Genomic DNA, 12,824 nt, shown 5'->3' with positions numbered 1-12,824 from the left:
AGCTCCATTTAATTTACCAATCTGACCATTGCAGAAACCAACTAAATCTTGGAGAATGACTGTAGGCTACTGAAAACTCAAATAATAACTCCAATCTCAGCTGCTGTGCCAGATATGTTAAACTTTGCTGGAGCAGATTAATATGGCTTCAGGTACACGTTACAGCATTCTTTTCTATCCCAATCAGACAAGATCAGAAAAAGAAATAGAAACTGCATTTACATGGAACAACACATATTTACAGGTTAGAGGCCTACATTCCCTTCTGCTGTTATAACCTGATGAGATGAGATCTGAGTTGTCTGGACCTCCTACACATCATGTGATCAGGAGGATGAGCATGAACGGCCAGCATCCTGGAGGTGTTGGTAGGACATATGGGAGTACGGGAGTTTTAAGTTAGTGGCAATTGAGTGAAATTTCATTCTTGTAAAGTATTTAGGATCCAGGTGGGTCAAGGGCAAGAGAGGACCTCTCTTCTAGAAGACAAGTTGCTGCATCTTGCCTTTGTACCAGGAAGAAGGAAACAAAACTCCTGGTACGATCCTTTGGCTGATGGTGGCAACATATTCCACATCTAGGAATATGCTCCAGCCCATACATTAGGTGACAGGAAGAGCTCCCTGCTTCGAATGAGGCCCAGAGCACAAAGTCAGAATGACAGTACAAGCAGCCCTGCCCTTTGGGCCATATGATCTGGCAAACTCTAAGCCACTGGAGGTATTAGTGATGGGAAAATATGCAGTGTGGTGGAGAGGTGAAGCCACAGTGGAAGCCTTATAGAACAGACCTCTGGGCTTTTGGAGCAAGACCATGCCACCTGCGACAGAAACTTGTGTGCTTTTGAAAAGCATTCCTGGTGTGTTACTGGGGACCAGTAGAGACAGAACTCTTGATTATAAGATACCAAGTAACCACGTGTCTGGAACTGTCCATTATGAGCTGAGTTCTATCAGAACCACAGAGTCATAGACGCAGGCAGGCCCAGCATTCCAAAATAAGATAAAAACTGTGCATCTGGGATTAAGGCTAAGCAAGACCAGAAGATATGAAGTAACTGCATGAGCAGGTAGCCCGGTTCCTCATGTCACCCACCACGGGTGTACCAACAGCCCTCCCTCAGATCATTCCTCAACTTTGTGGGGGGGCTGTCACCAGCTGAAGGAGTAGGAAGAGCTTGAACAGGTTTTATGGGCAGGTCCGCTTAGTGTGTGGACAGAAGTTAAAAACAGGCTGTGGTTTAATTGCCACTGGGGTGGGAGGGGGATTGAGAAGAGTGGTGAAGAAAAGCTGTCCCAATGGACAAAGCTCAAAGTGGTGCGCCTACTACTTATTTTGTGTGGAGGGAGCAGTGGTCTGAGGTGAAGACTTCCTCATGGGTGGAGGGAATATTCTTATGGGGTGGTCTTATTCAGTCTTTCAGGAAGACTGAAAAATTGAAGGCAAGGGAGTTTGGCATCAAGGAATATGGATGTACTGGAGGGAAAAGACATAGTGTGTGAAGACTTTTGACTCACGTAGTAATGGACACCAGAAAGATCCATCACAGATAAGAGAGTGAGCAACCAAGAGGACATGTGACTAAGCCAGTACACATTAGCCAGTCTTTGATTTGACATGATGAGCACATGAACAGAGGAACCACAGGGCCAGAGACAGAGGCCATGCCTGGGCTCTATTTTACTGACACTTTTCTGAAAGTCTAACCAGCCAGCAATAGAGACCAATACTGAACTCCCAAATATGACAACTTCTTCAAGATGAGTTCCCATAGTTAATTTACATATGTTGGGGGATCAGTGTGCATCCAACACATGAGGCAACACATCAGACATTTTCTTAAAAAAATCCTAGGAATTTTAGTAACTTCAGTGCCTAATGTTAGTATCTTTAGTACTTGGCTTCAGTCTCATGCTATTCAATTGAGTGAGGATAACTATAAATTGTACACATTAATATAAAAAAATCATAATGGTAAACTTCCTAACACAGGAAAGGAAAAGAATAAAATAAGCTATGGTATCTTTTCAACCATAGTTGGGACATTAAGTCGATGGTGTATGCAAAATTGCTTAGCCTCCTATTAGGCATATAATACTAGGTGCTCCACAAATGTTAGTTGAATAATTATCGGTCAGACCATTGGCCTGGATAAATGCTTTTACAGATATGTATAAATACTGGGAATTTAACATCTTCATAGGAATTGTTATAAAATGCTATTTTTCTTTTCTGTCTTAAAATAATTTTATAATCTCAGTTTTTCCTATAACTCTGTGTTAGCATATGGACATCAAACATTGCCTAGAATTAACAATGATATTCCCAGAGCTGATGGCATGTGCAAGGCTGTGTTTGTCTTTTAACCTTGAAAATCTCTTCTCTAGTTGGTATATTTCCCATTATACTCTTTATCCTCTGTTCTGATTCTTTACAGATATCAGAGGACATCAGAGTGTTTCAGTCAAGACTGAAAGGAACAGAACCTAGCCTAAATTAAGGAGGATTTACTAAGAAGATACTTGGTGTTGTCATGGCAATGACGACTCTCTAAGCTTATGGGAAATTGAACTGACATCTGGAAAAGCAAGAGTAACAAGGCCGTGTGTGTGTGCGTGTGTGTGTGTGTGAACACAGTCTCTTTCCTTCCTTTTTTTCTATGTTCCATTCTCCTGCTCTATATGACATGGCTTAAAGTGCTTGTTCTAGCCTTCACTAAATTTAACTTTTTAGTTCAAATGCCAAATACAATCTATGAAATCTTTCTGGCTTTTAGTTCAACTTATCAAGAATGAGAGTGTGATAAGATCTCTAAACAGCTGATAATTTGGCTTATTCTAGATCACCCTTGGTTAGAGAAAGAGAGAAAAAGACCTGAAGCACGGGGGTCCTAAGGCATAATCATAGCTGCCTACTTTCACCCCCTACACAGTGCTGTGTGTGTGTGTGTTGCTGTTCTTAGGGAAGGAACTAGAATTTATAAACCTAGTTTTGATCTTAAATTAGAGTTGGAAAAATTATATCTGATCCTTCCAAAAACTCTTTCTATTTTCATGTTGACCAGCTTACATTTGAGAGAGCTTTCTTGCTCTAAATGATATTAAGAAAATATGACAAGGATTAGAATTCCTAACTTTTCCCTCCGACTTTTCTGTACTATCCACAAGAATTGTATGAAAAACAAGTTCAAACACTATTTCAGGAAACAATAACACACTCATCCTAATGAGTCTATTTTTCTTTAAGATCAATTTAGACAGAATGGTTGATCAGCTCCAGGGAACATGGAAATCCATTTCTTGTGAAAATTTTGAAAAATATATGAAAGAGCTGGGTAAGCCATTTTTACCTGCATATCATAGCCAGTAAAAATGGGAGATTTGATAGCACAGAAACTTGGTCTGTATATCAGCTTTATCGTGGGCTCCTCCCTCCAACAGAAACATAGAAACAACATAGAAATGATTGACATTGGTTCAGGACCTAGATACAGTTCTTTGCAAAATTAGTTTGTAATTAACAGAATCCTTGCTCTCATATAATTTACCATGGGTTTACATGGCTAAAACACATATGCAGTATATATTAATTATATTATTTATATTATTACTATATTATTATATACTATAGTAATATATTATATTATATATTATTACATATTATATGTATTATTTCCATAAAAATTTTAAAGCAAAAAGTCATAATTATTTTTAAAAAACAATCATTTTTTTCAAGGATTTGCTCTATATCTTTAGAAGATCTTCAGAATAGATCTTGTTTTCCAGCTGAGATGCCTGCTGGCCTTCTGTGGTGTCTGTCCACCATACTCCAATCTCTGTTCCTATTGTAACATTGCCTTCTCCTCTTCTGTATAGTCTAATCACACTCTTTATTTTCTTATAAGGGAAGATTCTTTTTTTTTTAAAATTTTTAATTTCTTTTCAGTGTAACAGTATTCATTGTTTTTGCACCACACCCAGTGCTCCATGCAATCTGTGCCCTCCCTAATACCCACCACCTGGTTCCCCCAACCGCCCACCCCCCGCCCCTTCAAAACCCTCAGATTATTTTTCAGAGTCCACAGTCTCTCATGGTTCACCTCCCCTTCCAATTTCCCTTAACTCCCTTCTCCTTTCCATCAGGGAAGATTCTTATAATGAGATTGTGATTACATTTAGGGTCCACTTGGCTGATTAGCTCCCTATTTCAAGATTCTTGAGTTAACCATATCTATAAAGACCCCTTTGACCTGTAAAGTGACATTCACAGGTTCTAGGGATTAGGGTGTAAATATCTTTGGTAATAATTATCTAATACATCCCAACTTGTTATCATGTTTCACAATATAAATTCATGAGCCGTATTAGGGTGTTTGTTTAATTTATCTTCTCTTAGAAATTTAACCTAACTATTATATATGTGACACTATTTCTATAGAAAATAGTCCTACATGTAATGCACAAAGCTGTGTGCACAAGGATGCTCACACTAGCATTATTCGTAATAAGAAAACATGGAAACAAACTACATGTTCATCAATAGGGAGAGAGATGAAATAAATATTAATATATATACTCTGTAAAATATTATGTAGTAATGACAAAAATTTGTATCTACATGTACTGACACAGAAAAGACATAGAAATGGGGGGAAAGTAGGTTAAATAACAATTGTTATGACAGAATAACTATATTTAAAAAATTTTTATATGTAGTGGTGATGGTTGTATAATATTGTGAATGTACCTAATGCCACCTAATTGTATGCTTTAAAATGGTAAAAATGATAAATTTTGTGTCATATGTATTTTAGCACAATAAAAAATACTTTATGGAAAAAACAACTCTGTATGTGTGTACATACAAGAATATAATAAAGAAATAAAGATCTTAAATAATCCACGCTCAAGTATTTCCCCTGTATAAATGAGTGCATTTTAAAAGAGGGAGGTATTTTTTCAAAATAGGGGCTTTAATAAAATTTTCAAAGAGGTTTATGAACCAACAGGAATAATACCTACTGGGCTAAAGAAACATGACAACCAGTAGCCAAAATTAGAGACTGATTTTTTTTTCCTGCAAAATATAATCTATTTTAACAAAATGGTGGTGCTATAAGCTTCAGCTACTTGAATTCATGCAGCATTAAATCTGCTTAACTCGCAGACCTCTTAGCTAGTAAAGAATTACGCAGTGAACATGGGTTTCTAAAGTCAGCAACAGATTTAACTATGGTGTCCTTTCATCTGGTTTCCAGGAATAGGAAGAGCCAGCAGGAAACTTGCCTGTCTGGCAAAACCCATAGTGACCATCAGTACCCAGGAGGATATGATCACCATAAAAACCAAAAGCATCTTTAAAAATAATGAGATCTCCTTTAAACTGGGAGAAGAGTTTGAGGAAACCACACCAGGTGGCCATAAGACCAAGGTGAGGCCTTCAACACTCTTTCAGTTACATTTCGTAAGAATGTAAATTCGAAATCATTCTAAGTAAGGAAACAGTTATAGCAAACACATCTAAAGTCTGTATTAGATGAACATTGGGCTAAAACCTAGGTCTGAGGATCTTAAATTTTAATATGCATAGACATCTCCTGTGATGCTTGAGAAAAATGCTTATTTGTAGGTCCCATCCACACAGGTTCTGATGTGTGGGGAAGGCACCCGAAGACTGTATTTCTAACAATTCTGAAGCAGAAACTTAGCAGATGCATATTGAGAATCATTTCTTTAGATTCTTCTCTCAGAAATAAAAGTTATGTCTTTCTACTTTGTAGCAGTTTTCTATGCATAAAGTTAGAATGAATAAAACTACATCGACTAGTATAGGTGACGTTATGCCTCAGTACCAAATTAACCACAGGCCCCAGTGGCTTAACACAATGGGAGTTGCTTTCTATGTTAGTATACATATTCAACAATACTACTCATGGCTGGAGAAGTTTCTGTGCGTGGAGTGGAGAGCAAACAGGAAATGAGGGCATAGGGTATCTACTCTTCTTAATTTCTCAGGGAAAAGAGAATTTTACTTAGTCTTCAAGATAATATATTTTTACTCTTACAAAACCTTTTCTCCCCAGAAGAATCAGCCAACAAATTTAGTGCTGACGAAGTCTTAAAATATATGTAAAACTTGTAAACACCAGTCTAAAACTACCTGAGAATGTCACAACAGCTGAGAAGAATTTGGTACTTGATAAAACGTTAGTATTCAAATGTGACAATCTGAGCTGAATTCTGTTTTGTCCATTTTCAGAGTGTGGTAACTTTCGATAAGGACTCTCTGATTCAGGTGCAAGACTGGGATGGCAAGGAGAACACCATAAGGAGAAAGTTAGTGGATGGGAAAATGGTGGTGGTGAGTGAACCTGTCTGTCATTATTTTTGTCACCTGCTCTAATACTTAATACAAAAAATCATTCAAATAGGTTGTTCTAAAATAATAGAAGTCAATGTAATTTTTCTTTTTCTCTTGCTTTATAAGAATGGGGGAAAACACTGGCAGATAAATATAGTAGATATAATATTTATGCATGATCATAAATATTATAAAATGTGGGTTGAGGAACTAAAACACTAAAGAAAATAAAAGAGTTGTGTTACCTAATTCTTTGACTTACACATAAGCCAAAACAAGCATGTGTTTGTGCAATGAAGATTTCAGCAGGGATTGTGAGATGTTGCTAATCCTTTGCTCCATATCAGGATCAATTTCCCACTGTTTTCCAGCTCAACACCAAACAAACATGTGAAAAGGAAGTTTAAACTAATGCAAAGTTTAAGTGGTATCCCCTTAGTGTATGGATGAGTTGACACAATTAAAAACTGACATTTCTGTGACTACTGTTTGCATGCTTTCCTATATTATTTACCTAATCCTCACAATAGTCCTGTGAGTTAAGACTAATTAGCCCATTTAGAAATTCAAAATCACATTGAGAATACCACCTTATACCAGTTAGAATGGCCTCAATTAAACAACATGTGTTGGAGAGAATGTGGAGAAAGGGGAACCCTCTTAAACTGTTGGTGGGAATGCAGGTTGGTGCAAACCACTTTGGAAAACAGTGTGGAGAGTCCTTAAGAAATTAAAAATAGAGCTACCCTATGACCCTGCAATTGCACTACTGGGTATTTACCCCAAAGATACAGACATAGTGAACAGAAGACAGAAGGGCCATCTGTACCCCAATGTTCATGGCAGCAATGGCCACGATCGCCAAACTGTGGAAAGAGCCAAGATGGCCTTCAACAGATGAGTGGATAAAGAAGAAGATATGGTCCATATATACAATGGAGTATTATGGCTCCATCAGAAAAGATGAATACCCAACTTTTGTTTCAACATGGATGGGAGTGGAGGAGATTATGCTGAGTGAAATAAGCCAAGCAGAGAAAGTCAATTATCATATGGTTTCACTTACTTGTGGAGCATAAGGAATAACACAGAGGACATTAGGAGAAGAAAAGGAAAAGTGAGTTGGGGGAAATTGAAGGGAGAGATGAACCAGGAGAGACTGTGGACTCTGAGAAACAAACTGAGGGTTGTGGAAGGGAAAGGGGTGGGGAGAGTGAGCCTGGTGGTGGTTATTTAAGAGGGCATGGGTTGCGTGGAGCACTGGGTGTGGTGCATAAACAATGAATCTTGAAACACTGAACAACAACAAAAAAATTACTAATTAGCCCATTTAACAGTTGAGAAAACTGAGATTCAGCCACTGATTTACCTAAGGATATTCAGCTAGAAAAACATGGTGGTGCTGGGATTAAAAACCAACCAAAGAGGTAAAGGATCTGTACTCGAGAAACTACAGAACACTCATGAAAGAAACTGAAGAAGACACAAAAAGATGGAAGACCATTCCATGCTCTTGGATCAGAAGAATAAACATTTTTAAGATGTCTATACTGCCTAGAGCAATCTATACTTTTAATGCCATTCTGATCAAAATTCCACCGGTATTTTTCAAAGAGCTGGAGCAAATAATCCTAAAATTTGTATGGAATCAGAAGAGACCCTGAATCGCTAAGGAAATGTTGAAAAACAAAAATAAAAACTGGCGGCATCACATTACTTGATTTCAAGCTTTACTACAAAGCTGTGATCACCAAGACAGCATGGTACTGGCATAAAACCAGACACATAGACCAGTGGAACAGAGTAGACAGCCCAGATATGGACCCTCAACTCTACGGTCAAATAATCTTTGTCAAAACAGGAAAAAATATACAGTGGAAAAAAGACAGTCTCTTCAATAAATGGTGCTGGGAAAACTGGACAGCTATATGTAGAAGAATGAAACTCGACCATTCTCTTACACCACACACAAAGATAAACTCAAAATGGATAAAAGACCTCAACATGAGACAGGAATCCATCAGAATCCTAGAGGAGAATATAGGCAGTAACCTCTTCGATATCAGCCACAGCAACTTCTTTCAAGATATGTCTCCAAAGGCAAAGGAAACAAAAGCGAAAATAAACTTTTGGGACTTCATCAAAATCAAAAGCTTCTGCACAGCAAAGGAAACAGTCAACAAAACAAAGAGCCAACCCACGGAATGGGAGAAGATATTTGCAAATGACAGTACAGACAAAAAGTTGATATCCAGGATCTATAAAGAATGTCTCAAATTCAACACACACAAAACAAACAATCATATAAACAAATGGGCAGAGGATATGAACAGACACTTCTCCAACCAAGACATACAAATGGCTATCAGACACATGAAAAAATGTTCATCATCACTAGCCATCAGGGAGATTCAAATTAAAACCACATTGAGATACCACCTTACACCACTTAGAATGGCCAAAATTAGCAAGACAGGAAACAACATATGTTGGAGGGGATGTGGAGAAAAGGGAACCCTCTTACACTGTTGGTGGGAATGCAAGTTGGTACAGCCACTTTGGAGAACAGTGTGGAGATTCCTCAAGAAATTAAAAATAGAGCTTCCCTATGACCCTGCCATTGCACTACTGGTTATTTACCCCAAAGATACTTATGTCGTGAAAAGAAGGGCCATCTGTACCCCAATGTTTATAGCAGCAATGGCCACGGTCGCCAAGCTGTGGAAAGAACCAAGATGCCCTTCAACGGACGAATGGATAAGGAAGATGTGGTCCATATACACTATGGAGTATTATGCCTCCATCAGAAAGGATGAATACCCAACTTTTGTAGCAACATGGATGGGACTGGAAGAGATTATGCTGAGTGAAATAAATCAAGCAGAGAGAGTCAATTATCTTATGGTTTCACTTATTTGTGGAGCATAACAAATAGCATGGAGGACAAGGAGAGTTAGAGAGGAGAAAAGAGTTGAGGGAAATTGGAAGGGGAGGTGAACCACGAAAGACTATGGACTCTGAAAAACAATCTGAGGGTTTTGAAGGGGCGGGGGGTGGGAGGTTGGGGGTACCAGATGGTGGGTATTGGAGAGGGCACAGATTGCATGGAGCACAGGGTGTGGTGCAAAAACAATGAATACTGTCACACTGAAAATAAATTTAAAAAATTATAAATAAATAAATAAATAAATAAATATTCTTAAAAAAAGAAAACTAAAACCCAGGTTAGCTTAATTTCAAAGTAATTTTTGAGACCATTCTGCTCCCTTTGAGGATGGCTGCTCAGGTCAACTTTCTCACTGTCACACAGTGGAGGGAAATATGCCAATGATTCATCTTCCCAAAACTCCAATTGCACCACAATGAATAAAATGGCAATTTTGGACATAATGTTAAATAGCTTTAAGGGAATATGTGAGAACTATGTGAAGTAAAAAAAAAAAAAAAAAAACAACAAAAAAAAAGCCCAACAAAATCCTATCTTCATTTCTTAATGTAAGGATGGTTTTCCTTCCAACAATGAAGAGTACATTTCCTTACAAAATAATAAGTGGAAGACTAGGCATACTTGATTTTATTGCTCCTTATAATGACATTAATCACCACACAGGTATGTTTTTAATTCATTAGGGAAAATGTAGATTCAGAATCCAATTTGTGCATTTCCATCCCTGCCATTCAGTACCTCTGTGACTTCGGATGAATCATTTATCCTTTCCAAGATTGAGTTTACTTGCCTTCAAAAATGCAGGACTGTCTTTATGGGTTATTATTATTATTATTATTATTTTATTTTTTCGGTGTTGCAAGATTCATTGTTTATGCACCACACCCAGTGCTCCATGCAATATGTGCCCTCCAGGCTCACCCACCCCCCCGCCACTCCAAAACCCTCAGTTTGTTTTTCAGAGTCCACAGTCTCTCATGCTTTGTCTCCCCCTCCAATTTACCCCAAGTCACTTTTCCTTTCTTTTTTCTATTGTCCTACATGTATTCCTATGCTAGAAGCTGGTTCTTTGAAAGAATTAATAGGATTGATAAACCACTGGTCAAACTAATCCAAAAGAAAAGAGAGAGAGGACCTAAATTAATAAAATTATGAATGAAAGGGGAGAGACTACGACTAACACCAAGGAAATAGAAACAATCATCAGAAATTATTATCAACAGTTGTATGCCAATCAGTTAAGCAACCTAGAAGAAATGGATGCATTCCTGGAAACCTATACACTTCCAAGACTGAAGCAGAAAGAAATTGACAACCTGAATAAACCAATATCTAGTAACAAGACTGAATCAGTGATTAAAAACCTTCCCCGAAATGGGAGTCCAGGACATGACTAATTCCCTGGGGAATTCTACCAAACATTCAAAGAAGAAATAATACCTATTCTCCTGAAGTGTTTCAAAAAATAGAAACAGAGGGAAAACTTCCAGACTCTTCATGGTTTTTTTTGAGAGAATTAAATACCATCATGTATATATCAGTGCTCTAAAAACCATAAAATACAATATCAATGTAACTTAATGTTATTATTTGAAAAATGTAGTGTATATAAAATTAGCAAAAGTGCCTCACTGTAGGTATCTAAAATGTTTCAGATTTTATACTCTTATACTCTTTTATACTCTTCTACACACACACACACATTATATATACCATATACATGTATAACCACATTTATCATATATATGATTTTCCATTTTGTTAGCAAAATCAGCTAGCAAACAAACAGTTGGTATCTATAGTTATCTACATAGATCTCTTTTCAAGATTTTCACAGAATGTATGTATGGATAGTACTTGGTTTGCATTGTTCTAAAAGCAGTTTCACCAGCAATACTGAAATGTCTCATCGTTCCTTTGTCTTCTAGGAAAGTGCCGTGAACAATGTTATCTGCACTCGGACATACGAGAGAGTACAAAAAAACTCAGTCTGAAACTCTTAAGCATCCCCAAACTGTGATCCAAACTGCTGAGGTTGTTTAAATAAAACTCCAAAGTAAAATGTTACATCTGTTAATATGAGGGAGCTTGTGGACAAGCACTGACAATTTTGCTTTCCAGTTTTTTTTTAATTTATTTTTTTTTAATTTTTTATTTTTATAAACATATATTTTTATCCCCAGGGGTACAGGTCTGTGAATCACCAGGTTTACACACTTCACAGTTTTTATATGCCTCGGTTATATTGTACCTTGGTACTGAGAGCTGTGGGAAAGCAAGCTGCTATAATGAATTGAAGGCTGCTCTCATGCATTCAGAAAGGCACTTCATGTTGATTTTTTCCCCATTAAGCGTATTATGTCAATCCTTTATATTCAACATGATCTGCAGTACATTGGGAAAATATTATTAATTATAAATCCTTTTTGGGATGCCTGGGTGACACAGTCAGTAGAGCATCTGACTCTTGGTTTCTGCTCAAGTCGTAATCTTGGGCTCGTGATCTCTGGGTCATGGGGTTGATGACCCCACATTGGGCTCTAGGCTCAGTGTGGAGTCCGCTTGAGAGTCTCCCTCCCTCTGCCCCTCCCCACCATGCTCCTGTGTACCCTCTCTGTCTCTCAAATAAATAAATAAATCTTTAAAATTAGCAACAAAAAGATCTTTTTAGAGGGTGCTAGAGATACAACAGAAAACAAAAGAATCCATGCCCTGATAGAGTTTGCAATCAAATGACATTGGAGGCTGTTTAGAATGATTCATATTTCAGATTTAGCTTATTATAGTATATGATGATTTGTATTTAGAAAGAATTTTGTCCTAAATGCCCAGAATTTTTTTTTTTAAAGATTTTATTTATTTATTTGACAGAGAGAAATCACAAGTAGATGGAGAGGCAGGCAGAGAGAGAGAGAGAGGGAAGCAGGCTCTCTGCCGAGCAGAGAGCCCGATGTGGGACCTGATCCCAGGACCCTGAGATCATGACCTGAGCCGAAGGCAGCGGCTTAAACCACTGAGCCACCCAGGCGCCCCGATGCCCAGAATTTTTAATCCAATATCTAAATTATTATATCACCCACTGATACAAATAGAACTCTATGAATAAAAATTTGTTAATAAACTTCTGTGCTAATTTCACTGAGCATTTTATAACATAACCATTTGTTTTGTGAGCCTCTCAGTGTTTTTCAATTTCTTGCACACCAAGGCAATTGTCTAAAATTAGTAGTGTGCAGCAATTTGAAACCAATAGTATGAGGACCATTGAAAGTACTAACTTAAGCATTTTCCCATCTTATAAGAATTGGTGTGTAAGAAACTTATTTTCTGTCTTGATTATTAATAAAAATTTATACTTAGATCAACTTATAATTAACAAAGAAGCTTCATTAGAACATGGTTTGCAGTCCCTTCCCCCCCTTTTTAAAATCTTTTAACCTCCTTTATCCACTGGGAGAAATGGGTGAAGGGGGTCAAAAGGAAAAATATTAATTTTTTTAAAAACTAGTTGGGACAG

At 37.5% G+C, this 12,824-nt stretch overlaps 1 protein-coding gene across 4 annotated transcripts; it reads left to right on the top strand.

Moving 5' to 3' along the window:
* Positions 1 to 979: 979 nt before the first annotated feature.
* On the top strand, positions 980 to 11,387 carry FABP12 (fatty acid binding protein 12). Of its 4 annotated transcripts, none has more exons than XM_032316519.1 (6): positions 980 to 1,069; positions 2,438 to 2,592; positions 3,247 to 3,334; positions 5,258 to 5,430; positions 6,259 to 6,360; positions 11,236 to 11,387. In XM_032316519.1, the coding sequence occupies exons 3-6, from the start codon at positions 3,262 to 3,264 to the stop codon at positions 11,299 to 11,301; spliced, it is 414 nt and encodes a 137-aa protein (XP_032172410.1). In that variant the 5' UTR covers positions 980 to 1,069; positions 2,438 to 2,592; positions 3,247 to 3,261; the 3' UTR covers positions 11,302 to 11,387. The 4 variants fall into 4 exon arrangements, with proteins under 4 accessions (XP_032172410.1, XP_032172409.1, XP_032172412.1 ...); XM_032316518.1 differs by having other exon boundaries at positions 2,438 to 2,605; XM_032316521.1 differs by lacking the exon at positions 980 to 1,069 and adding an exon at positions 1,083 to 1,198 and having other exon boundaries at positions 2,438 to 2,605.
* Positions 11,388 to 12,824: the final 1,437 nt, after the last annotated feature.

Source organism: Mustela erminea, chromosome 16 (genome assembly GCF_009829155.1).
Source record: "Mustela erminea isolate mMusErm1 chromosome 16, mMusErm1.Pri, whole genome shotgun sequence".
Taxonomy (NCBI): Eukaryota; Metazoa; Chordata; class Mammalia; order Carnivora; family Mustelidae; genus Mustela; species Mustela erminea.
Note: the sequence above shows the minus strand (reverse complement) of the source record. Positions and strands in the feature narration are given on the sequence as shown.

Coding starts and splice junctions, on each gene's coding strand:
- FABP12 (XM_032316519.1), top strand. CDS start 3,262: ATGGTTGATCAGCTCCAGGGAACATGGAAATCCATTTCTTGTGAAAAT. Junction 3,335..5,257: donor AAAATATATGAAAGAGCTGG/GTAAGCCATTTT, acceptor TCTGGTTTCCAG/GAATAGGAAGAGCCAGCAGG. Junction 6,361..11,235: donor TGGATGGGAAAATGGTGGTG/GTGAGTGAACCT, acceptor TTTGTCTTCTAG/GAAAGTGCCGTGAACAATGT.